Source organism: Nycticebus coucang, chromosome 3 (genome assembly GCF_027406575.1).
Source record: "Nycticebus coucang isolate mNycCou1 chromosome 3, mNycCou1.pri, whole genome shotgun sequence".
Taxonomy (NCBI): Eukaryota; Metazoa; Chordata; class Mammalia; order Primates; family Lorisidae; genus Nycticebus; species Nycticebus coucang.
Genome location: NC_069782.1, coordinates 91,782,501 through 91,809,965, shown reverse-complemented (window position 1 = coordinate 91,809,965; position 27,465 = coordinate 91,782,501). Strand labels below are relative to the sequence as shown.

Sequence of the window (27,465 nt, the reverse complement as noted above, 5' to 3'; positions counted from 1 at the left end):
TCCATCTGAAATGGATTAGAAAAATTGCCTTAAAAAAAACAAAAATCTCAGTTTACCTTTTTTGCTAATTATGCTTCTATTTGTCAATCTTTGCTAATTCTGCTTCTGTTTGTCAATTCTTTCTCCTTGTCAGTTAGGATAGAATAGTCCTCTGCGTGTGTGTATTTATGGGTGATTTTTCAGTTACTACCCCGTTTCCCCGAAAATAAGACATCCTCCGAAAATAAGACCTACTTACAGGAACGATAAGACGTTCCCTGAAAATAAGACCTAGTGCATCTTTGGGAGCACACCTTAAAATAAGACACTGTCTTATTTTCAGGGAAACAGGGTACTTCCACTTTGTCACTTAATGTGCCAGGAAGCAGAAAGGAGGCCAGTGCTTTCAGCCTGAGATCTGCTGGGATCCTGCGATTCAGGATGGAGAGAGAGGAATGTTTTTCCTTAGGGCTGGGAGCTGCCTGTTCCGGACATCCTTTTCTTCTCCTTGTGCTAGCTGCCTGTGCAATTCCAAGTAGGGTCACGGTGAAGCAAGGGCACTTTTAAGAAGAAGACTGGGGCAAACCTACAAACAGCTGTCCTTTGCTAACTGCGGAAGAGAGCACATCCGGCTGGGAGACCCACAGCTTTCCCTTGCTGAGAACCCTTAGTGCCTATGTGGGAGCATTTTCATTTTATCCTTTCTCCCTTGCCCCCAGAGCACGGAGTACCTGCTGTTGCTCTCATGCCTCTTGCCAACAGTGGCATCTGCTCAGTGTAGCCATCAAGAATTTGAATGTCAATATCTTTGCCTTGAAATGAATGAAAAAGTATTTGTCACTCAGCGGCAATCATTCTTCAAATAAAAGGTTAGCCAGACAGGGCCCTTAATCAAAGAGTCGGTCTTTTCTGTCAGCAGTGCCTTTTAAATAGCGATGATGAAGGCTGGCTGTCAGGGTAGGGCTTGATGAGCGAGATGATTGATCTGCATAAATCATTTTCTTTTAACATTGTCAGTGAAGAGTAAATTGGTGGGACATTTTGGGTATTAGCTGTGTTGAAATTAATATGCAGTATCCTAGGTGTGTCCTCGCTCACACAATCCTCCTAAAAGAAGGTGGAAATTAAAAGGAAGCTTTTTGGCGTGCATTGTTCTAACGAGAAGGTTGCACCGTTCTTACTGCTGTGGTCATCATCCTGCAGGCTAAATTCAGAAGTTGAGTGTGTAGCGCATTTTACAAGCTCCAAAAGGAATCCAGTTAATTTGGGAATGAGCTAGAGTCAGTAGCATTTAACAACCAGTGAATCTGTAGAGACTCACTGCTTGGTGGCAAAAAAAAAAAAAAAAAGAAATAATAATAATATCTAAGAATGGTTTCTGCCTTTAAAGGCTGGGACATCTATTCCCCAGCATGCTGACATGGAAGTAAGCCTCAGCTGTAGATCAGGTTTTGGCTTAAATCCACATGCCATCACCACTCAGTGGGTCTCCTTGACCGTGATGTAAGTATTAACCTTTTGGAATTTGTTTCTTTGTCTGTAAAAATGGGATTCCATTATTTACCTTGGGTGAGTCTGCTTTTGATATTAAACAGAGCCATACAGGTGACAGCACCAGGCACGTTGCCTGGCACATGGCAAACAAGCTCTCAATAAATGTTAATCTGCTCTCCTTCTCTGAGTAAAGCAAAATGCCTCAAACCTAGCACACCAGCTGGAATGTCAACATCACGGACATGTCTGCATGGTCAAAATAGACAACATATTGCCTAGTTTGGGTCACTCCTGTGTTTGACGGGATATCTTATGGCCATTTTTATATCAAAAATGTATCTCAAGGGGGCAGAAGAAATAACACCCCATTGCTGAATACTGGGAGTAGGGAATGAGTTGGAAGGAGTGGGAGAGAAATATGGCCAAGGACACTTAGTTTTTTCCCCCCTTACCCTTGAGATTATGCGTCTGGCTTCATATTATTAAACTTTGGAGTGAAAAAGTAAAACCTATGCAATGTAGCGTTGGCAGGTCTGATGGATCCAAATTGCTGCGTTCGGATCCCAGGTGTTCCACCCACTTGCTGTGTGACCGCAGGCAAGAGAGTTAACTGCCTCCTGGAGCCTCAGTTTCTTTATCTACACATGGGGCCAGTAAGGGTACTTATTTTAGTGGTATTAGGATAATTGAGTTAGCATAGTAATGAACAAAATATGTTAAAGAATACCTGGGTGTGCATGATAACTGTGGTTATTGTGAATGATTTGTTGGTTAAGAAAGGTAGACGATGCTGAAATGCAAGTGGCTCAAAAGTGTGCAAGGAAGAAACATACTTAGATATAGATGCACGAGACAATGCTATACTGGAGTGAAACACTTGCCTCATTTTGGAGAAACTTTCCTGCTGGAGGAGTTTGGAGCCAGGGTGATTCTAAAACAGCGGTTCTCAACCTTCCTAAGGCTGCAGCCCTTTAATACAGTTCCTGTGGGTCACCACCCACAGGTTGAGAACCGTTGTTCTAAAAACATCCACATTGTAGCTGGACAGTCACCATTGTTGGAGTGAAATCTAATTGAGATAGCCTTGTGGACAAAACAAATATAGAGGAGCTTTTAATTTCTTCTGTCTTAAAAGAAATTCTTGATTAAATAACTTGCTGAGAAATAGATTTCGGAGGGTCTTCTGGTAGAGTCTTATGGTATTGAATGCACAGATTAAAGGAACACCAACTTCTTAGCTGCACTCTCAACATGCCTCTGGGAATGGTAAAATCCATTTCAGTCTCTTCTTGTGGGTACTTGGCATGGTCCCACAGGTGACTCTGTAACATGGAGGTGGCACTCACCTGTATAAATTAGCCATTGTTTCTCTGAGTACCTCTGTTCCTTGGAGAGCCACGTTATCTCCATTCTTGGAGATTTGAATTTTCTCTCAGGCTTTTTGTTGGCTCAGCTAATTGGTTGTTGTTGGGCTTTGTGCCTCCCTCCTTTCCTATCTTCTGAATTTGTCCCATTTTGATCTTTTGGTTTCCTTCTGCATAATGAGAGATGTTGCCACAAGACAATTCCAAAGAAATTTTCACCACTACTGATTATTCTTGGATGTCCTCAAGGGGTCTGGGGGCAGCAAAGGTCACTCTGTTCTCAGAATGGCCCAGGGTGGAGACTTGAGACCTCGCTCAGCTCCACTCTATGGGAATGTCACACTAAACACTGAGCACGGTCACTGCACTGCTTTTCAGAAGAGACTGAAATTGCCCTATGTCTCTCCCAGGAGATGGTGGCTGTATTTGAGAATTCATGGAAAACATTTCCTGGTTTGCAATGCTCTTGAGCTGAAGAAGTGTAATGTTGTGCTGTTTGATTCATTCCTGATTCTGTCCTTGTTAGACAAAGCATAGCCCGTGTTGTCTAACTGGCTACTTGACAGAGTCCAGCCATGTTGGGTATGATATTCTGTTCTAGATTATTTTCGAGTAATGAATATCTGAAAGAAGATGTTTAAGAGCCCCACTAATGTTTCATTTATAGTGATCTATCAAAGTGATGGGTATTTAGCCTTCTTTATTGGATGTGAAACATTAACTTAAAGCCAGTCCTGCTTTCTGTTTTAAATACCAATATCCATAATGTGTTTCTCACTGTCAGCATCTCTGACTCTTGCCCTTGATTTTATCAAGGATTGTGAAAAATTGGCTGCCAGCTCCCAAAGGACCCATGTACTTAAGCTTAGGTTAAGATTCTCTGGCACCTTGGACAATTGACCAATCCTGCTTGGGCCTTTGCAGATGGTGAGCAGGATCCAAGAACAAATATTTACTGGGTCTTCACTGTGTTCAAGGCACACCAGATTTTGTGAGGGTTGAGCCACTGGGGTACAAAGTAAACTCAATTTCACTGCATGCAAAAGTGCTGGAAAGAGATGGCTGCACCCAAGGACCAGCCTTATGACTTCCAGCTTGGTTATTACTTTTTCTTCAAATATGAACTGATGAGGACTAGAAAAATCTGGGCAGCTTCTCATCTTTACACCTTCCTATTTGGGAAAGTATAAAGAAGGCGTAGTTTTTTCAATTCCAGTGAGTAGGTGGAGTCCATTGCATAACCTCCAGGGGCTCCCTCTTGCCCAGTAGCTAATAGCGTGCTATCTGAGGCTATAGATTAGAACAAGTGTCCAGGCAGCTGACTGGTATTTAACCCTTGTTGATGAACCGATGAATGAGAGAATGAATAATTTTCATTTTTCCTTCCTGCCCATATTCTATTTTCAATATTCTATTTTCTACTTCTTTGTTATCATCTCTGGAGTCCCCTTAATTGGGACTCCTTACTCCGGGAGCCCCTGTAGCTTCAGCCAGGTGGTAGAGTCTTGCCATTCTTCCTCCCCTTGGTCTGGTTTCGTGGCTGTTTTCCCAGGTTGGAGACCCCAGCCTGGCAGTACACCTTTGCTCTCCCTTGTTACCTGTTCCGTGTTTCTCCTAAGGCTTATCTCAGGAGGCCTTTGAATCTTGTTTGGCCAGAAATCTTTTTGGCTACTGGCATACTTGGTTGGGTTCCAATCAATCCCTTTCATTTTCAGGTGGAGCCCATGGTGTTGATTTGTGTTCCAGCCCTGTGATTTCCCTTTGTCTCCTTTCCCCCATCCTGCGATGTGTGGATACTGTTGCCAAAATCAAAGGCTCAACCATTTGCCTACCTTCTAAAGACCTTTTGGTGGTGGTGGTGGGGAGCCCATCTAAAATTTTCAAATAATACTGGAATAAAACATTTTCATTGTGAAAGATGTAAGTAATAGAGATGTGATTGCAGAGTCTGAGGGTCTGTGTAGGAATTAGGTAGTGTGTAATAGAAAACCAGACCTATTCAAATGGGAATTTTAGTTGCTTTCACAAATAGGAATCCAGAGGGAGCTCTTATGTTAGCTACGTAGCTTCACGGGGTCAGCAGAGACAAGGCTTCCACTAGATTCACCTTTTATCTTTCTGTGTCACCATTCTTAGCTGTGGCTTGAGTTTCTAAATTGTTCTGTGGTTCAAGGTAACTGCTAGAGTTCCAGTCACATCCTCCAAAGTCCAAGTAGGAAGGAGGAGGAATGGGAGAGGAAAAGAAAAAGCACATGCCAGCTGTCTGCCTGATTTTTAGAGAGAAGAATTTGTTTACGCTCTGTGAGATTATTTCCCCTTTGTATGCTGTAGAATGGATCTGCCTCCCCCATGTAGATGGTTAACTCTTATCTACTTTCCAAATTATTTTTATATACATGCTTCTGCACATGAACTAGCATTTTGTGGATGATAGCTTCTGTGAGGTGGATTTTCTAGGTCAAAGGGTGTGCCCCTACTTAAGTGTTTGCAACGAACACTGTAGTGGCATTGAGCATGGATTATGGAACCAGGCACACAGGGTGTGAATACTCATTCTGACGCTTCCTAGCTGTGTGACTTTGGCCAAGTTACTTAAACTCTGGAAGTCTCCATTTTTCCCCAGTAATATGGGGTTGGGAGAGACCGCCTACCTCTGCAGGAGGCAGTGAAATGAAATAGTGACTACAAAATGCTTAACAGCAAAGCCTGGCAGGTTGTAAACCACCACAATAAAGGGTTGTTAGTGGGGCTTCTTCTCTTAGAGTGAGATTCTTATACATATGCACAACATATAGAGAAAAGAATAAAAACATGAAACCTCACCCTGAATGTTAGATACAGGGTCAATATAAGTTGTCAAGGTGAGCATCAGATAGGAAAATAATGGACGTTTAATGTACAGATTGGAAAATAATTCTATCGACCCCAGAGACAGTATAAGCTAATTGATGGTTAGAAAAACCCCAGAGTAAATCAGGTGTGTCTGATTCATAAGTTCATGTTATAAATATATTTAAAATCATCTTTACAACTATTCAGTTACATTTGTTTAGCACATCAGATGCTTTAGTTGTGGAACTTGACAAAAATCAACATAAATGTTCCTTTTCTCCCCCAACTATATTGAACATTGCACAGATGTGTGGTTAAGTATTTATTATGAACATGCAAATATTGATGTCCCCAAGGCCCGTTCTTTGATTTTCAAACTGCTGTTGCTATATTTGGAATTGTTGATTAATATGGGTCTTTTCTCTGACACACAGCACGTCTGACTTCAGGGCCGCTGAGAGCAGCATAAAGAAGCAAAGAGGAGCCAGGGCTTGATATTCATAGGGATGGACAATAACTTAGGTTGGGATTTGCTTTGGGAAAAGGGCAGCAGGCAACCAAATATAAGTAATGGTTGAGAGTGTGCTTAGAACATGACAGATTCTCAGTACATCTTTGTTCATTTGATAGAGACAGCAGCTATGGAGAAGACAACGATAATGAAAGGATTGTCACACTTGTTTAGAACAAGATTTATCAATTTTGGCATTATTGATATTTAAGGCCAGATATTCTTTGGCATGGAGGCTGTCCTGTGCGTTGTGGGGGGTTCAGCAGCATCCTTGGCTACCCACTAGGTGCCAGCAGCATGGTGGTCCTCCTCAAGTTGTGACTGCAACAGATGTTTCCAGATTTGGCTAAATGTCTTGGGGTGAGGGTGGGGCAGAAGCACACCTAGCTGAAGACTGCTGGTCTAGAAGAAAGTAAAATAAGCTGATTAACTTGGACTCCACTTAACAAACAATATAACTTAATCATCTGTACCCTCATATTAAGCTGTAATAAAAAAATCGATTAATTAAAAGAAAATAAGCTAATGTACATTTAGCTACAAGTATGTGCCAGATATTGAACTCATTTAATCTTTGCAACAGTCCTGATTTGCAGGTGTTGCTGAAGTCATTTTTGCAGAAAGGAGAGGTGGGATTCAGAGAGGCTAAGAATGTGGCCCCAGGTTGAATAGATGAGGCCTGATGCCCAAACGTGATGTTCTTTTCCTGATATTTCTCTCTCCTAACAGTCCATCTTAAACATTAAGTACCACAAGGGCTATCTGGTTCCCCCTTCTTGGTGCTGAAGGCTCAGAACTGACTTTCATATGAAGACACTACCATGTATACTATTTGGAAAGAATCAACCTATATTTGGGTCATTGATTTCATTTGGTTTATGTTGTGCAGAGAACGTGAACTGGGCCATTCCCAGTGGAGGGAGCATTGACAAACAAAGAGATAGGTGGTCTCAGCGTTTCAAGGGCCGATATTCTCCAGGGAGAACTCAAACCAGGTCCACAGGGAGTTTCTTTGGGGGAGGCAACAGTATAAGACCTGTGATATCTTCTGTGGGGAAAGTTAGCCTTTGTTGTGTTGACTCTTAGAAGTGTTTGGTAAAACAAATGGGGTTTTCTTCTCAGAAATTCTGAGATCAACTATTTGCCTACCTGATCCTCTTGTAATTAGTTTCAACTTTGGTCAGAGCAGAAGGGACTTTGTTTTGAGCTCTAGGTTCTGAATCTGTGAGGTTCAGTGGAGGCAGAGCCTCCTGCTTTCTACCATTTGATGAAGCACTGGGCCTTACAGGAGAAGAATTTTGGGGTATGCATAATTATTGGAATTATACAGTAGTAAAAATTCTAACTTTTGATAGCTACATGCAAACAGTGCACTAGATTGCTTTCTTCAAAGAGTTGGGTGGTTTTTTTGGGGGGAAGTTCAGGACATAAAGGGATAAAATTGTTAGTTCTGCCCCCTTTTTATACCATCAAGAGAATATAAACCAATAAAAGAACTAAATGTTGGCAATCCATAAAATTCCATAAGTGGTAATAAAGAAAAACTGAAACTGTATTGATATACAACCAAACAAGGTAATTATCATTATTTTTTAATAAAGCCATTTATCATCAATAAATACCAAGGGGAATAGGAAAAATTACAAGCACAACAATGCCATTTTCCATAATTATAGCTATTAACAATTTAAAGCATAATTATGTGAGGGAGAAAAACTTTTAGGAAAGCTTTGTGCTGCCGTTTTCTGCACAGAGAAGTCAAATTCTTACATTACCAAATCTTCAGGATTCTCTAAGTGTTTTTAAATGATTGGATGGATGATTATAGGATAATGTGTTTTGTAATGATCTTTCTGATAATTCAGACCCTTCCTGCCTCTCCATTACTTGGTCAGCCATCAGCCCTGGAAGAAGGGCTAGATCCAGGAAAAAGGCATATATGGTAATTATCTGTTCACTTCCTAAATACACTGATCAGGAAGTTTTTGTTTAGCTGAAAGATTAACTTTGGAAATCCAGGGTCTCATTTATTTCATCAAATTCATAAATGCTAAGTCATGGAAGAAGCCCAAGTGCCCATCGATCCACGAATGGATTAATAAATTGTGGTATATGTACACCATGGAATATTATGCAGCCTTAAAGAAAGATGGAGACTTTACCTCTTTCATGTTTACATGGATGGAGCTGGAACATATTCTTCTTAGTAAAGTGTCTCAAGAATGGAAGAAAAAGTATCCAATGTACTCAGCCCTACTATGAAACTAATTTATGGCTTTCATATGAAAGCTATAACCCAGTTATAACCTAAGACTATGGGGAAGGGGGAAAGAGAGGGGAGGGAAGGGGAGAGGAATGGGGAGGATGGGTGGAGGGAGGGTAATTGGTGGGACCACATCTACAGTGCATCTTACAAGGGTACTTGTGAAACTTACTAAATGTAGAATATAAGTGTCTTAACACAATAACTAAGAAAATGCCAGGAAGGCTATGTTAACCAGTGTGATGAAAATATGTCAAATGGTATATAAAACCAGTGTATGGTGCCCCATGATTGCATTAATATACACAGCTATGATTTAATAATAAAAAAATTAATTAATTAAAAAAAACTCACACTGATTGAACAGCCATTGCCTAAATGACTATGTTGCCGGCCTCTGGGGGTATAGAAAGGAACGCGATGCTGTTTTTTGCCATTGAGCACCTTAAACTCTCAAAGGGAGCCAGACCTGTGTGCTAACAGTGTTAAATAGCAGCGTGAGCAGAGCTCACCAGTCAGCCTATGGTCTAACCCCAGCCCCGCCACTTACCACCTGTGGGACCTTGTGCAAATTAATTAAAATTCCTATTATTCTTATGCTTCAGCATCCTTATCTATAAGATAAAATATTATTGTCTACCTGCAGGTTGTTAGGAGGACTAATGAGTCAATATGTGGAAAGTACTTAGGAAAACTTCCTCGTACCTGCTGAGATGACGTAAGTTAGCTCCTTCAGCCCTGTGGGATGGTACCTTGGATGGAGTACAGTAACCATCAGCAGCAGTTAGGTAGTCTGGGTGTCATGCGCTAGCCATACGGTTCTCCTTGTGGTCACAGAAGGCTCTGGGACGACAGAATGATGCTGCTGTCTTGAAGGGTGAGGAGAACAGGAAAGGGTATTTTACACAGTGTAAACCATAGGTGCAAAAGTATAGAATCCAGAAACACTATGATATCCTTAGGTATTTCTAAGCCATATTTCATCTCATTAGAGCATGACAAAATGGAAGCAGTGTTGGGGAGAGATGAAGCTGCAAAGGTTGGCAGAGTCTGGGTCACAGAGTCTTGACTTTTTTTTGAGGATGGGAGGGCCCCATTGAAGGATATTAACTATGAAGGTGATGGTTAGTCAGATTTGCAGTCTAGATCCATTATGAGAGCATCATGCTGGGTTGCTCTAACACGTGAGATGGGAGCCAAAGGGACGGGATGGGGGCAACTTTTGGAATTTTTATGATTAAGGCTTCTACCCAGTAGGGCAATATTTCAGCAGGGCTATGCATGTTCGTTAGAAAAGAACACCTGGACTGATTGATTTTCAGTTTAATTGTGGTAGTCATTAGCACTATTTGGCAGATATCCCAGTTCTCCACTTCCAGGCGCGTGTATAAACAAATGGTAGGATTGTATTTTCTGGTCCCCTTGTGTGAATGGGATCACATGAATAGTTCTAGCCCAGGAGTTGTAAGGAAAAGTGATGTGTTACTTTGGAACTAGATGACTTAATTATTGGTGAACGATCCTTCAGGGCTTGTTCTTTGCACTCTGTGACGGTGACCAGTATCCTTCCAGACAGAGTCAGCCCCATCACCCAGGTCTACAGTGCAGATGGCAGAGAGCAGAATTCCCGGCTGAGTCTTGATTAACATGGAGCCTGACTAAGAAGTAAACCTTTATGGTGGTAAGCTAGGGCTCTGCAATACTTTCTGTGAAGGGCCAGCTAGAAATATTTTAACCTCCTAGTTTATAAACCCTACAGTCTCTGTCACTACTCCCCAGCTTTGTCCCTAGCATGGGAAAACAGAAAATACGTGAACAAATGGGTATGGCTATGTTCCAGTCAATGTTTATTTACAAAAACAGCTGGTAAGCTGCTTTTGGCTGGCGGGCTGACTCCTGCTTAAGGCACTAAGATTTGGGGGCTGTTTGTTATTACAGCATAATCAAACTTTTCCTGACTGATACTTTGCCCAACTCGCTTTTCTTTTTAAATCTAGGTAAAATTTACACAGAGTGAAATATACACATCTTATATATGCTAGTCAATGATTTAATAAATGTATACATCATATAACCACACTCTCATCAAGATACAGAACATTTCCGTCATTTCAGGAATTCCCCTTTTACTCCTTTATAGATAATCTCCATACTCCCATAGGCAACCATTATTCTCTTTATGGACATTATATAAATGAGATCATGTAGTATAAATTTTTCTCTGTCTTTTTTTCCCCAAATATAATATGTTTTGAACTCACCCACATTGTTCATATCAAAAGTCTCTTCCGTTATATGAATATATAATAATTCATTTATCTATTTTCTCATGGATGAGAATTTGAGTGTCCATATGAAGATCCGTGTAGATCTAAGTTTTTATTTCTCTTGGATAAATACCTAGAGGTATAATTGCTAAGTCACAGGGGTAGATTAGGTTTAAATTTAGGGAAACTAGCAAACAGCTTTGTAATGAGATTGTATCATTCACACTCCCTCTAGCCATGTTTGAGAATTCCAGATCCTTTATATCAGTGGTTCTCAACCTTCCTAATGCTGTGACCCTTTAATATAGTTCCTCATGTTGTGGTGACCCCCAACCATAAAATTATCTTTGTTGCTACTTCATAACTGTAATTTTGCTCCTGTTATGAATCGTAATGTAATTATCTGATATGCAGGATGTATTTTCATTGTTACAAAGGGGTCATGACCCACAGGTTGAGAACCACCGCTCTACGTCCTCTTGGCTACTGTCAGTCTTTTTTGACTACATTTATTCTGTTAGGTGTTCAATGGTATCTCATTGTGGTTTTAATCTGTATTTTTCTGATGACTAATAATACTGAACATCGTTTTAGGAGTTTACTTCAATTTATATATCATCTTTTGTGAGTGAACCATTCAAATATTTTGCCCATTTAAAAAACTGATTTTTCAGCTGGGTACAGTGGTGCATGTCTAATTCTAGTACTCTAAGAGGCCGAGGCAGATGGATTGCTTGAGATGAAGAGTTCAAGACCTGTCTGAACAAGAGTGAGACTCCCTCTATACTAGCTGGATGTTATAGCAGGAACCTATAGTCCCAGCTACTTGGGAGGCTGAGGCAGGAAGATTGCTTGAGTTCAAGAGTTTGAGGTTGCTGTGAGCTATGATGCTATGGCGCTCTACCCAGGGTGACTGAGTGAGATGCTGTCTCCAAAAAAATAAAAATAAAAATAAATTGATTTCTGGCTGTAAGTCTTTCAACAGATACCTGTATATCTATATCTGTATCTATATTTATTTATTTCAAATATTTCTTCCAGTTTTGGGGTTGCCCTTTTTCTTCCTTAATGATGCTTTTTGATTAGCAGGTTTTATTTTGATAAATACTGATTTATCATTTTTCTTTTATTGTTAGTGCTTTCTGTGTCCTAAGAAGTCTTTGCCTTTCTGGAGGTTGTGAGATGTTCTACTCTGTTTTCTTTTAGAAGCTTTAGAGTTTTGGCTTTTATGTTTATATCTTTGATCCATATTGATTAATTCTTGTATAGGTGAGTTAAGAATTGAGAGTCACTGTTTTTCCGTATGTTTGTCTACTTGTTCCAGCCCAATTTATTCCTACTGAACTATACTTTGCCCACTCAATTATTTTGGAAACTTTATAAAAAAAATGAATTGGCCATAAATGTGTGGGTTTCTTTTTGGATTATCTGTTCTGTTTCATTGAGCTATTTTTCTATTATTATGCATATGTAATACTATCTTGGTTACTGTAGCTTTATAGAAAGTATTGAAATCAGGGGATCTGAGTCCTTCAAATTTGCATTTCTTTTCAAGAATCTTTTGCCTATTCTAGGTCTTTTTGTTTTGCATGTAAATTTAGAACTAACTCATCAATTAAAAAAAACTGTGGTGTTTGATTGGGATTGCATCGAGTCTATAGATTAATTTGTGAAAAAATTGATATTGTAATACTGAACCTTTCAGTCCATAAAAATATTATATCTTTCTACATACAGAGTGGCCATAAAGTTCACGTACAATTGAAACTAGACAACTATTTTAAATTCCATATGAACTTTATGGCCACTGTATATTAAGATACCTTATAGTTTTTAGCAAGGTCTTATAGAACTTTTATTAATTTTTCATTATTATTTTGTGTTTTTGATGCTATTATAAATAGAATTATAAAAAATTTCATTTTCCAGTTCTTTATTTCTAGAATATAGATATATAATGATTTTGTGTATTAGTTTTGTATCTAGCAACATTATTTCATACTTCCAGTTTTTGGTTTTTAAACTCATTGGGAGTTTTTATGTAAGCCATCTTACATGTTTGTTTCTTGTTTTTGTCATGTTGCTCTGGGTACGGACTCCAGTACCTGCTGAATTGAAGTGGTGAGGACAGACATCCTTGCCTTGTTCTCCATCTCAGGAGGAAAGTTTTCAATATTTTACCATATATATTATGTTGGATATATATATTATTGCATGCTCTTTATCAATTTTAGGAAATTCTCTGCTATTCCTACCTTATCATGAATGGGTGTCAGATTTGTCTCTGATGCTTTTCCTGCTTCTATTGATTTGGGGGGTTTTTCCTTTTTTTCTGTTAATATGGTGAATGTGATTCGTTGATTTCCAAATGTTAAACTCACCTTCTGTTTCTGCAGTAAGCATCACTTGGTCATGATGAATTAACCTTTATGTGTATTTCTAGATTCAATTTTATAATATTTTCTTAGAAGTTTAAAGTCTATGTTAAAATAAAATTTTGCCTACAATTTTCTTTTCTTATAAAGTTTTTGTTTTTTTAATCCAATATGGGCAAAAGGGTTATACATGTATACTGGCCTCAAGATGAGTTTGGAAGTATCCAGTTCTCTGTTTTCTGAAAGGGTTTGTGTAATTTTGCTATGGTTTTTCTTAAATTTTTGATAGAATTCACTAATGGAACTCTCTGGTCCTGTCAATTTCCTTTGCTTAAAAAAGTATTATGAATTTAATTTCTTTCAATTAAAAGGGCTATTGAACATTTCTATTTCTTTTTTTTTGTTAGTTTTGTTAAGCTGTCCATTTTATCTAAATTGTTGAATTTATTGGCATAGGACAGTTATTCCCATAATCTCTTTATGTCTGTACATTGCTCTTTGATAGCCCTCTTTAATTTTTGAATTGTTCTTTTTTCTTTTTTTTTTCTTGATCTGTCTTGCTAGGGGTATGACAATATTATTAGCAGCTTCATTTGAGATATGATTTGCACTACATTAAAATTATTTTAAGTGTGCAGTTCAGTGATTTTTTAATAAAATTGGATATTTTCAACACAATGCAATATTTGAATACTTCCACCACCACCCCCCAAAATTCTTCATGCCCATTTTCAGTCATCTCTGTTTCTAGCCCCATTTCTAGATAACCAACACACTAGTTAGTGTTTCTATCGATATGCCTTTTATGGACATGTCCCGCACATGGACCAATACAGCTTGTGATGCTTGTGCCTAGCTTCTTTCCTTTGGTGTGATGCTTGTGATATTCATGGTGTATCAGTATTTTCTTCCTTTTCGTTGCTCCACAGTTTTCCATTGTATGGATATAGCACACTTTCTTGGTTCATTTATCAGCTGCTGATGAATGATGCTTCCATAAATATTCATGCACAAGTCTTTGTGTCAACACATCTTTCATTTCACTTGGGTAGATACCTAGGAATGGAATAGCTGAGCTATGTGGTACATTTATATTTAACTGTTACAAAACTGCTGGACTGTTTTAAAATGAGTGCACCATTTTACCTTTCTACCATCAGTGTATGAGGGTTCCAATTTTTCCAAATCCTATCACCATTTGTTATTGTCCATAGTTTTGACTTTAGCTATTCTCTTGCATGTGACAGTGACCTACTTCACTGTAGTTTTAATTTGCATTTCTCTAATGACTAATGATTAGTATAATTCTTAATGTGTTAATTGACTATTTGTATGTCTTCTTTGGAGAAATATATATTCAGAGCTTTTGTTCCTTTTATTTATTATTTATTTTATTTTTATTTCTTTTGTATATCAGATTAATCTACAGGTACAAACAATTAGTTTACAAGGTTTGCATTTTTTTAGGTAGAGTCCCTATTGTAGTTATGTCCCACACCCTAAAGGTGTGCCATACACCCTTACATTGACATTAAGTGGGAGCACACCAATCCCCCTTCCTTTCCCCCTGTCCCCTCCCTCGTTCCCCTTTCTCCCAACTTAAATTGAATTGAGTTTTTCTCTTATGTGGGCGTGTATTAGATCATCTACTGACTTCATATTAGTATTGTGTACATTGGATACTTGCTTTTCCATCCTTGTGGTACTTTACTAAGAAGAAGGTGTTTCAGCTCTGTCCAGGCTAATACAAAAGATATAAAGATGGAGACTTTGTATTTGTATTTATCTTCATTCATTCTTTGCGAGGTTTTTGTTTCCTGTCCCTATCTTAAACATTGTTATTGTTGTTAAATTTTGGGCCTTTTTAATTTTTGTGAAGACAAAAAGTGGAAGCCTAATGAACACATGTATATGTGAAAAGAAAAAAAAAAGATTGAGACTTTTGACCCTTTTAAATTGGGTTATCTGTCTTTTTATCATTGAGTTATAAGTATTCTTTATATTTCTGTGATACAATTATTTTATTATATACAATATATAATTTGCATTTTCTCCCACTCTATGCCTTGCTTTTTCATTTTTTATAATGTGTGTGTTTTGTAGTGCAAAAGTTTTCAATATTGACAAAGTCCAAATTATCCATTTTTCACTCTTACAGATAATGCTTTTGGTGTTGTATATAAAAAAATCTCTGTCTGACCCAAGGTCATGAAGATATTTCTCTTGGGTTTTTCAATTTTATAAATGTTTTTAAAGAACCAGATTTTAGCTTTGTTAATTTGCTGTATTGTTAGTTTATTTTTCTATTTTATTTTCAATCTTTGTACTTATGTTGCTATTTTCTATAACTTATTAATGTGGAAATTTATGGTTTTAAACTTTTCATATTTTCTAATGCAAGCATTTAAGGGTATAATTTTTTCTCTTAAGTGCCATTTGAGCTGTGACCATGGATTATGCTATGTTATATTTTTATTCATATGACATTAAAAATATTTTCAAAAATTTCCTGTCATTTCTTTTTAGATCCATGATTTTTTTAGAAGTAAACTGTTGAATTTTAAATTTTCGTACATTTCTAGGTATGTGTTTTGTTAAATTCTAGCTTAATTCTGTTGATAATATACTCTTTCAGAATTCAGTCTTGGGAAATTTATTGAGATATTTTATGAAACTGAATATACCTTTTGTACTTGAAACAATGTGTGTTCTACAGGTATCGGGTATAATAGTCTGTAAATGTCAATTGTATCAATTTATTCTGTAGTGTTTTCAAATCTGCTATTTCCTTACTGGATTTTTTTTTTTTGAGACAGAATCTCACTTTGTTGCCTTTGGTAGAGTGCTGTGATGTCACAGCTCACAGTAACCTCCAACTCTTGGGCTTAAGTGATTCTCTTGCCTCAGCCTCCCAAGTAGCTGTGACTAAGGTGCCTGCCACAATGCTTGGCTATTTGTTGTTGCAGTTGCCATTGTTGGTTAGCTGGGCCCGGCTGGGTTCAAACCCGCCAACTTCGGTGTCTGTGGCTCGCATCATAACCACTGTGCTACAGGCACTGAGCCAGGGATTTTTTGTTTTGTTAAGTGGTTCTATGAATTCTGAGAGAGGAATGTTAATTCTTTAACCAGGATTATGTCTGAATTTATCAGTTTTTGCTTTTAGATCTGTCTAGTTTTTGTGTCATCTGTTTTGAAGCATTGTATTTAAGTGTACATACAGTTATGACTTGTATGTCTTCCTGATTATCACTTGATTATGTAATATCTCTCTAAATCTTTAATCATGCTCTTTGTCTTAAAGTTTACTTTGTCTGATGTTAGTGTAGACAGACCAGTTCTTATATGCTAACATTTTCCCAACAAACATATTTATTCATCCTTTTACATTTATCCTAATTGTATATTTATATTTAATTCATCCTCATAGATAGCATTCAGTTGGGTCTTGGTGTCTTATTCAGTCTGATAATCCTTTAATTTTAATCATAGTATTTAGCCATTTATATTTCATATAATTATTGATTAGTTCGGGCTTACATTTTTCTATTTATCCTATCTGCTTTTAGTTTTTCTGTTCTTTTTGCCTTCTTTTGAACAAACTGGACGCATTTTAGTATTCGATTTTAACTTCTCTTATGAGTTTTTTAAATCTATTGTCTTATAGAGATTAAAATTTTCACCCATAACTTTGTTAATTTTTCCAAACCTATTAAAAGTTAATATTGAATAGCTTCTCAGAAATGTAACAATCTTGAAACAGTTTAATTCTATTCTATTTACCGTCTCTCATTGGTTGTTATATGTTTTGCATCTACATAGTAAACTTTGGGATACATTATTATAATTCTTGTATTTAAATGTCAGTTTATGTTTTAAAAGATTTAGAAAAAAATCTCTTATATAATTTGAATACAAATACTCAGCGTTTCAGATGCTCTTCATTCTTCTGTATGCCCACGTTTCCGTCGCACTTCTGTTCACTGTTAAGAGAAGCATGAGTTCGTGCAGTGAAAGTCTGCTGGTGATGAAATCTCTTAGTGTTTGTATAGTACTATGAAAGCATTTATTTTGCCTTTGTTTTTGAAGAATATTTTATTGCATATGGAATTCTGTATTGATAGTTTATTTTTCTCAGTATTTTAAAGATATTTTTCAATTAACTTCTGACATCAATTGTTTTGTCCTCAGATACCATCTAGCCAGAAATTCTTTTGTTTCTTGAATTTAATATGTTTATATCCTCTAGGTATTTTTAATATTTTCTTTTTTTTTATTTTGAGAGCTTTGGTGTGGTTTTCTTTGTATTTATCCTGGTTGGAGTTTAGGAAGAGAAATTGTTGCCTATTATTTGTTCGAATACTGTTTTTGCTTTATTCTTTTTTTTTTTTTCACCTCCTGGGAGCCCAATTACACATATGTTAGACCACTTGATGTATGTTGGACTGAGGCACTGATACTTCATGTTAGTCTTATTTCTCTGTATTCTTCATATTGGATACATTTCTTCTCTTTAAATATTGATATGTCTTCAAGTTGAATTGTTCTTCCCACTCCCTTAACATTTCCATGTGCTATTAAGACCACTCGGCAAAGTTTTCATTTTGAGTATTTTACTTTTCACTTACAGAATTACAGTTGATTCTTTTCTTATTTTGCAGTTTAAAATTCTCTGTTGAGATTCCCCTCTTTGTGTACTTATTATAACTCTCTTTTCCTTAAAGTTCTTATAATATTTATAATAGCTTCTTTACATGTTTCCTTATTCAAACATTTGCATTACCTCAAATTCTGTTTCTATTACCAGATTTTTTTGACTGTGTCACATTTTTATGTTTCTTCATATATGTAATATTTTGCTTTGTGTTAATACATTGTAGAGATTCTGAATTCAGTTGTTTTCCTCTGAAAAATGTTGACTTTTGCTCTAGATTCATTTTTACACCTAAGTTACTGGCTGATCACCTTGAACTTGGAAAAACTTTTTGTATACACTGTTAGGAAAGCTCTGTTTCAATTTTGCAATTGGTCCTAGAACAAAATTGTGATCCTGAGGTGTAGTCTGATCTGTAAGGTGCCCCCTCTCTTCATTTGTTTTGATTCAGAGACAGAAGTCTTCACAAAGCCCTTTTATCTTGTCAGAATTAAAGGTCCAAATGCTGCCTTATGGAATACTGCTCCTGGGACTTGCTCTGTGCGTCCATGGATCGGGTCAGCTGAGGATTTCTCAGGGGTGTATGCAGATTGCTTACCTCTGCCACATCCTGGGATTTCTTTTTATAATTTCTGACCACTTTGGCATTCCTGACTTCTGGCTGTTCAAGCCAGTGGCATTGCAGTTTTCTTTTTGGGTTCTGGCTACTGTGTGCAGCACAGACTCTGGAGTGGCCTTCAGGGAAAAGCCATTTAAACGTGGATATCACCCAATATGGTTTTCTTCTTTAAAGACCATTGAATTTCCTTCATTTCCTGCCTACTTTTGGTAGGTCTCCAGTGCCTTTGATTCATCGTTATTGTTCCCAGAGTTTATAATTTTCGTTTATGAAAGATAAAATAAAAACCACTTCATTATTGCCAGAACTGCCACACACACAGGCTTCATATATTCCTGTCAGGCAGGAATTAGGGCGAGCTGTGAGGATGTGTTCTTGGTATTGTCTTTTTTTGATGATTTGGGATATTTTGATTATGTGACCCCTTCCAAGTAAGCAAGGCTCTTCAGCTGGATCACTGCCTCACTTCACTTCTGTTTTTCACAAGGAGTGTCTTACTAGTAAGATATAATAAGTGTCCTCCATGCTAACTGGGCATGAGTCTGGCTGCACTCACTGAAGATGCTTGGAAGGGGATGATCTTGTCCCTCTAACAAAGCCATCCAACAGCTTTCTAGATCACTCAGGGCAAATCAGTCGGTGTGCCTAGTTTTTAAATTTTATTTTCTTGCCCATCTATATTCATTCATTAACTGAGACAGTCATCAATATAGACTGAGCCTGTTATGGGTGAGGTACAGTCCTTGGTGCCATAGTTCAATGGTGAATAAAACAACGTGGCTGCCTCACGAAGCTTTCTTTATAGTGGGAGGAAGCAGAAAATAAACAAAGGATAAACAGGTGTCAGCTTGTAATAAATGGTATGAAGGTAATACAGAGCAGTGAAGACACCTGTGTGCGCATGTGCTGTACTGAAGATAGTTTGCGGGGGCAAAGCCTCTCCTTCAAGGGAGACATTTGCCCGACACTGGCAGCGTTGGGGAAAGCTTCCCACGGGAGCATCTGGGGATGAGCACTGCAGGAGAGGGAAGAGCAGGTGCAAAGCCCTGAGCAGGACTGTGATGAACAAGCAGGGTGTGCAGCGAGGAGGCTGGTGGGCCAGAAGGAAGTTTCCATTTGGGGGGCTTTGTAAGCCCTGGTGAGTTCTTGGGCATTTTCCTTGAGTGAGGTAGGAAGCCATTGGATGATTTTGTTAGAGAGGAGAAATGATCTAATTTCTGTCTTAGACTCTAGGGGGATAAAAGAAGACCAGTTAGGAAACAGTATGACCAAAGAGAGATGATCTAGGTCAGAGAAAATGATTGGTGGAGAGCTGCCTATGTCCTGTGTGTGAAGCTACTTGCCTGACCATCTGTGTTCCGGGTCTCCTTCTTGCCGTGGTGGGGGCACAGCTTGAGGACACTCTTGTTACATAAAAACACACACATAATAGGGAAGGAAACTGGAGAAAGGAAGGCAGCCCTAGCAAAAAGCTCTGGGCATGGCGGAGCGTTTGCTTACGTGTACGCAGAGCTACGTACCTAGCAGAGTAAGTCATCGAGTATGTTGTCTGGCTGAAGTCCATGAATGTTTAGCTAATGAGAAGGTTGCCATTCTGTCCCGGGACTGACAGCTGGTTTGTCTTACTGAAGGCAGGATCTTTGGTAGAGCTCCTTTATCACATTGAAAGTGCTACTTTTTTAACGTGATAGTTTCAAGAACAAAGAAGATTAACTAAACACTGTTGAATGAGAGAACCAAGCCCAGTACCCGGCACATAATGAGTGTTTAATTAATGTTACTGGAAATTAGATTTACTACTTTGGTAAAAAAAAAAAAAATACTCCTCCAAGTTAATGTGTTAAGAGCACCTAGATGAATTCTAGTAATAAGTTAAATAGTATCCTGGACTGATCCGGAAGTGGAAACTCACGTACCCTCCTGATTTGTTGATTTGTTAATTACAGGTTACTTGCCCTCTTGTCTGGACGTATGCATTAATATGTCAGATCTGTATATTTTTCTTAGCTTCTTTTATTTCTAGCTTCTTTCTCTCCTTCCAGCCATTCCTCCTCTTGTTCATTGAGAAACAGTCTAGCATCCTAATCCCTGTTCAGGCTTGCTATGTGCAAAGCCTCCTGCTAACCTGCAGTTCAGCGTGGTCACTGACAGCACACCCTGCGACCTTGTCCTGTGTGTGTTCTAACTCAGCCTCAGCTCGACAAGGTGTTTAATCAGAGGTATTTTACCAAGACCCTCCCAGACTCAGTTGACTTATTTGTCAAGCATAGGTGATGATATTGTTTTCAGGCTGACCATGAGTATGTGAGGTGATTTAACGAGCTCAGTATGTGGTGACATGTTTTACAGGTCTCAGAACCTCCCTTTTATGGAGGTTTACAGGACACAGACCCTGAGAACTGCTGTGACTTTCCCAGGACACTAGTACCATTCAGCCTTTCACATGGGTCAGTCTATCACCTGTTCGTGTTATAAGGGAGAAAGCAGGGGTGACAGGTGCTGCCAGACCACCATGAGAGGGACACTGAGTTGTGGGTTAGTGTACAGTCTGGACACGACTGCCCGCATGTCACTTCTGGCTCTGTCACTTCCTAGCTGTGCCCTGTTGGGCAAATTATTAACCTCTCTGTGCCTCAATTTCCTCACCTATAAAGTGGGGTCAATAATGTTCTGTATTGCACAGAGCTGTTGTGAGGATTAAATGGGGTAACATGTGCAGAGCTCTTAGAGCAGTGACTGGCACCTAGCTGCATATAAGCATTGTCTGCTAATACCTGCATTGGTTGTGAAATATAATTGAGTGTTGCTAAAAGTTTGTCTGTTCAGAAGGACCCAGTCCAAGCGCCCATTCTTGTAAGCCTGACTCAGACGCCCACCCTCACCCCTGTACACAGTCTCACTTTTGTCGGGGGGTGGCCACACCTCCTACCCTGCAGCCTAATCACTCCCTGCCACTCCCTCCCTCCTACTCCAGTTCTGATCCCCCACCTGCTGGTCCCCTCGCTGTGCCTGTTGGGCCGATGATAGCGAGGCCTTGGTGCAGGCGAGGCCTTGACGCCCAGGCAGTGCGTCATGTCCCAGTGCTGTTGTACATCTTGTTTTAGAGATATTTTGCTGTAATGTTCTGTGACCTTTTCCATTGAGTGAGGTAGTTGGAGAGGCACTCAGTAAGGGAAAATTGAGCTGTTTTATTCCTCCCCAAGGAGGCTCCTGTTTCCTTTCCACCATTCATTTGAAAGCTATCATTTTCTTGATTTTATAGCTGAAAAACACCATTGATTCACTGGGTGTAAGATGCTAAGAGTTCTCCTATTGACATGTCTATTGACAGTTTTCAGTATATTCTGCGTCTAATTATCACTCTTGGCTAAATGATACACCTTGTGGACTTGAGCGATGGAGTCGATAGCTCTCACCACATTGTTCTAGGGCTGCCTATCGAGTTTGGTGTCACAGCGATGTGATTTATGTGATCAGAAAGAAAATTTCTGTTGGTGTGCTGCATAATTAAAGCAAGCACAGAGTGACTGGTGACAAAAAATCAGGCCTGCCGATGTCATCCCCAAATGAGGAGAGATTTCTACGGTAAGCAGCTGCGACAGTGAAGAATCTCTCTTGGCATCTTTTGCTTTGCAATTTTCAAGGGTTCGATTTTCTTCCTGGCTGAGGGCTCCTTCTCTCTGCCTTCCTGCCGCCCGGGCCTGGGCTGCTCCTGGGGACTGGGGCTCTGGAAGGGATTTACTATTGGCAGGGTGGGAGGGGGAATGGGAAGAGGGCTGTTCCTAGAATTGGGACTGGCAACTTGCAAGTAGGAAAGATGAATGGGTTTCAAAATGGCTTGCCCTGTGTATGAGCGAGTTTGACTTACTGAGGTGAAGGCTGCATGTCAGGAAGGCCATGTTCTCTGTGAACGAGGGGAGCAGACCCTGCCTCTAAATGGTGGGTTCTAAGAGGAGTTGATGGTGACTCTGGCCAGCCTCAGGCAGGACAGATGAAGACGTGAAGGCACCTGACAGGTGGCAAAGGCTGGGCCTGCAGCAAAGAAATAACCGGGGTGAGAAATGAACCTCCTCCTTCGGCCTCAACTGTCCTTTTACTGTGCTCTTCACAGATGGGTTCCGGAGGGTCCCCACAGTCAAGGACCCTGCCTTCTCCAGTGCTGTTGTCGTGATGGTTTTTATCAGGCCAGAGTAAGGTGATTTAGCCTCTTCAGACTTTTGTTTTCTTATCTGTGAAATGAACAGGGGTGGCTTTTGCCCCCCAAATACTGTGGCTTAGTGAGGTAGGGGCTGGGATTAAGGAATGTAAGGTATTAATCTGAGTGGTCCGCCTCAAGGAATTCATCGTCCAGGCCACTGCTGGCTGAGAGGAGTGTTCTGTGCACGCTGCTGATCTAAGATGCAGAGTCTCCAGCTTCAAATAGCACTGACGGATCCTGGGAGGGTGAAATATATTGGAGTGAGACAGGTAATGATGGGTATGAACAGAGCATCTGTTCTGTTCAGCCAAAGGAGTGGCTGCTTCCAGGCACCTGAGTTTAGCAATGATTTTGGCTCGGTGGCTAGTGAGAGTCACAAGTAGAAATGGACTTGGGTGTTGGTGGGAAGTTGGGGACGTGCAAAGGGATCAGGATTCTGAGGTCTTGGGCGGCTAAGATTGTGACAAGAGGGACTTCCATGGTGGGTGATTCCAGACAGGTTACATTCAGGGAAGCTGGCTGCCTGAGGTGACCTCTGTAACCATCAGTTTCTACCTCATGAACCTCTGTGTGAGGCCCTCTTGCAGTTCAGATTTTTACAAATGGGGGAGTGGTGACACGAAGCAAAGAACCTAAATGATTTGACTTGAGAGAACTCACCCACATACAAGACCAGGGATATTTTGTGACTTGAGTCTGTATTCTCGTCACTGGAATTTTTAAATACAAAAATTTTGAGAGAACTCTGTTATCTTTGAGGCCATACTAACCTTTTATGCTTAGGGGTCATAATACTTTGTCCTGAACATTGACTAAACCATGAAACTTAACAGGATTACTGAAAACTCAAGGAAATCTCATGTACTTTGCTCCGTGTTAATTGTTCATGTTTGTTCAGATCTGGAGTAGTTCTCAAGCTGTCCACCGTCCTGGGGAAGAGGAGACTTTCCTCTGTAACTATGGGAAGGACCTTTGACTATCCTGGTAGCATTATGGATTTTCTTCTGGTCTGTCTATAATAATAACTAAACACATCTCTGAGAAGACTCCTCAGTACATAAATGTATTGTTACAGAAACATTGTACCACTGAGTGGGTAAGGCTGATCATCTGTCTGTTGAGGTTCCTTTTTCTCCATTCTTGACAAGGGGTTCAACTTAGAAGGCCTGAGTGTCCTTGCAGACCACAGGCTCCCCTTCCTACCTGTGATCATGGGACACGATGGGCTTGCTGTGTGCTAGGTCCCCCAGGTCTTAACTACAGTTGATTTATTCTTAACATTGGAAATGGGAGAAAAGAACCTAGCTCAGGGTTCTGCGACCCCCCAGTTCTTCCTGTTCTGTGTCTCAGGTGTTTAAAATGCCTCTCCTTTCTGAGTCTGTCTTTCTTCCACTCAGAAGCCCTGTCCTGCTGGCAGAGGCATCACTCAGTGGCTGTGAGGGCAGTACAAGAATTGCTGCGGTTACGTTGATACAGAATTTGATTTTCCCCAGAGTGCTTCTGGCCTTTACCTGTTTGAGCTCTGGAATCCCTGTGGCAGGTGAGCGCACAGGGTATGTTCTCACCTCTCAATTCGCTGTGACTTTAGCTGGAGGTCAGTCCTGTGGCCATCGTTGCTCTAATTTCCAGCAAGCAGAGGGAGCGTGTAAGATGGAGTGAGCAGTGAGCATATGGCCGGAGTTGGTATGTGCAGGGGGTGGGGGATGCAGGGCAGGGAGGGAAAGCAGCCTTTTCCTTCTGGGATTGTCAAGAGAGGTAGTGCCCTTCCAAGGAGGGCAAAGGCCCAGAGAATCAGGGCCCTGGCCTGGGCAGTCCTGGGCTTGCCTGGTGAGTGATGAGGCAGAATGGCCGCATCGCCCAACCATTGGCAGAGAGGCCAAAATTCAAGGCTGCCCCTAAGCAGCCCAGCTCCTAAAAATGGCAGATGATTATGTTTTATTCTTTTCTGTCTTTGGGATTGTTTGTGCATCTCAAATGAGCTGTGAAGGGAATTTTGTGCCTTCAACAAACTTTAAAGGAGGCAGATTGGAGAAAGGGGCGCCGTCCCATTAAATACCAGCTATTGTGCTTTTCATTCGGCTTGGGGAACAGTGGCCTAAAATGGCCCGGGATTAGATGGATGTAATGACGAGAATTCATACAGGAGGCTGCGGGGACGGGGCAGAGGAATGCTGAGGCGTCACGCATCACGGTGTTCTTTGATGTGCCTCAGATGGACGATACCTATGTGCACGTTGATTCTACACAGCGAGTGTGTAAACAGAGGCATGCCATTTCCCCTACAGTCTTCAAGTTGAAATTAAATAGCTATCCTTTTTGAGCAATGGACATATTTCGGAGTTAGGAGTTAAGTGCAGGTTTTGGACATTTGGATCTTATTGTAAGTCACAGCAGGAGCATTTTTGTTGCTCAGTTGGGTTCCTGTTTCAGGGGCACACAGCGCGTGGGGATTTGTGAAATGTTCATTTGCTAAAGGGCATTCTTCTTATGTTTAGGAAAATTCACCTCTGTCTTGGTGAATTTAAGCGGTAGTGACCGCAACCCCAAGCGGAATCAGCACCTCCTTTTTTAACCTCAGTCTTTGATGCAGGGGAGTTGTGGCTGAGCTGTCCCTGCTTTCTGGAGACACATACATGTGTCTTTCATCTGGGAAACGTCTTTCCAGGGCAGTACCAGCTGGAAGATGTCAGCTGGGATGACCAAACACTTGATCAGTTGACAAGGTGTGCGTCCAAAGTGGCTGAGAACCATTCATATTCAGTGTGTTTGAAAGCCCTTTGAAAAGTAGAGCGTATTCAAAGTGCATTTGCGTAATATGAACACATGTTTTTATGAAACACATTTTAACATGTGGTTCCAAACAGAAGGAAGGGGTAGCCCTAGGCTCAAACTTTATTTTATTGATACATAGGTAGAAAATTATCTTTCTGCAATTATTTGAGTACTGATAGATTCACACTTTTTAAAGCTTCTTACAGGAGCTGCCCTAATTTCTTAAAACACTGCCTGAATTGCCTCCACACTGAGTGTGGGAAAACTTCTTTAACTTGGGCTCAGGCTTCCTCTGTTCTGACTGAGTCTGCTCTGCAGAGAAGTGTCTGTGTCTAAATGTGCCGCCCTCCGTGAATTCTCATCCCAGCCTTACACACTGGCCCTCTGTTGATGCTGTTCCTTCTGTTTGAGGGGCCTCCTTCCTCTCTCTGACCTCTGCCCACCAGCTGTGGCCCATCTTCTAAAGCAGTGTTTTTCAACCTTTTTTTTTTTTTTTATCTCCTGGCACACTTGAACCTATAGTTAAACTTCCATCGCGTACTTAAATTATGTAGATTAAAAAAAGAGTAAAAAAAAATGAATATGCTTACTATGGTTTGAATTTCTTTAGAAAATAATTTAATTAATGGTCTTCAAAAATTTTAGTGATGTATCTAAGATCTTCTCACGGCCCACCAGTGTGCCAACGGGCTGAAAATCACTTCTCTAAGATACGGTTTGGCCTAACTTCCCCAGTGCCTTCCTTGCAACCTTCATGGTCACCTCCCCTGAGAGTGGATGTTTCCTGTTGGGAGCACTCGGCGAGGATTACCCACCACCATGTTGTGTAGCTTCATCTCACCTGCTGGACTCCTAGCTGTGATGGTTCAGGGCCATAGCAGTAATGATAATGGTAATAACAAAATCCTTTATTCAGCCAACTTTCACTGTGTTCTAGGGATGGGACATAAGGGTAGTCAAAAATCAGACATGGACCCCAGATGCATGGAGCTTCTGTTCCAGCGGGGAGGATGAACCATCCAGTCGTCACTCAAGTCAATATGAAGGCATGGAATGTGATGGGTGATACACAGGACCGTGAGGCATTGCGAAGGGGACGTTTGAACTATTCAAGGAGGTCAGCAAAGCTTTCTGGGGGATTGGACTAAGCTGTGCAATTTCAGGGTACAACTTAGAGTAAAAATCCAAGGCGCCTTGTTTAAAAATTATTCAGAATTTCAAGGTGGTGACAGCTGAGCATTAAATTGACGGTGGGGTCCTTGCAAGCATGGGCCCCGTGCAGCTGTGCTGGCTGCATTGTCGTGAAGCAGATCCTGCCTGAGGAAGTTATGCTTGAACTGAGGCACAAGGGCAGAGGAGGGTGGAAAGATGGTTCCAGGCAGAGGAAACAGCACGATCAGAATCTCTGGCAGGAAAGAGGTTGACATATTCAGAAGCCAGACAAAGGTCAGTGTGGCTGGAGTACAAAGAGCAGACTGGGGCTATGACAAGGCCAGGGCAGGAGGAAGGGTGATCTGTGAGGCGAAGTGAAATCCTAAAGGTTTCAGTCTTTGTTCTGAGAGCCACACACAGCTGCTGCAGTGTCTGAGGCCAGGAGCTAGAGTAGTCAGGTTTCAATTCTGCAGACACACTGCTGTCGTGCACAGGACAGGTGGGTAGCAGGTGTGAGCGGGGAAGGACTGTTCTCAGGGTTCTGTAACTGTCCAGGGGTTTAGGCCAGGGTGTGTTGGTGGAGGTGGAGGAAGATACTGAGGGGACACTGAGGTGACCCAGGCTGTAGGGCTTGGCAGAGTGGAGTTGAAGGAACAAAAATTGCCTAAAGTGATGAATAGAGTCTGGCCTTAAACCCTCAAGTTTCATGTCAATCCCTGGAATTCTATCAATTTTGATATACATAAATACCAATTTTATACAAGGCAGTCTGATAGGTGGTTGGTGAGAAGGACAGTCCCTTACACATGGAATGCTTAGGAGATCAGGTGGGTTTTGATTTGTTTTGGCTTTGGTGGCAGCAGAGTTTGAGAGACAATTATAAATGGGTTCTAGATATGTTAAGCTTGAGGCGGCTTTGAAATGTTTTAAGTGAGGATAAAAAAGAGAGGGGTTGCTTGTATGGTCTGGAGCTTAGAGAATGCCCAGC

At 40.4% G+C, this 27,465-nt stretch overlaps 1 protein-coding gene across 1 annotated transcript in view; it reads left to right on the top strand.

Annotated features, from left to right (window-relative positions):
• The first annotated feature begins 594 nt into the window (after positions 1-594).
• Positions 595-27,465, top strand: part of LRMDA (leucine rich melanocyte differentiation associated) — a 777,564-nt gene continuing 750,693 nt past the window's right edge. Inside the window, exon 1 of the mRNA XM_053583012.1 lies at positions 595-848. Coding sequence (XP_053438987.1) covers positions 802-848 — 47 coding nt within the window. The 5' untranslated portion in view covers positions 595-801. The remainder of the gene's footprint in view (positions 849-27,465) is intronic.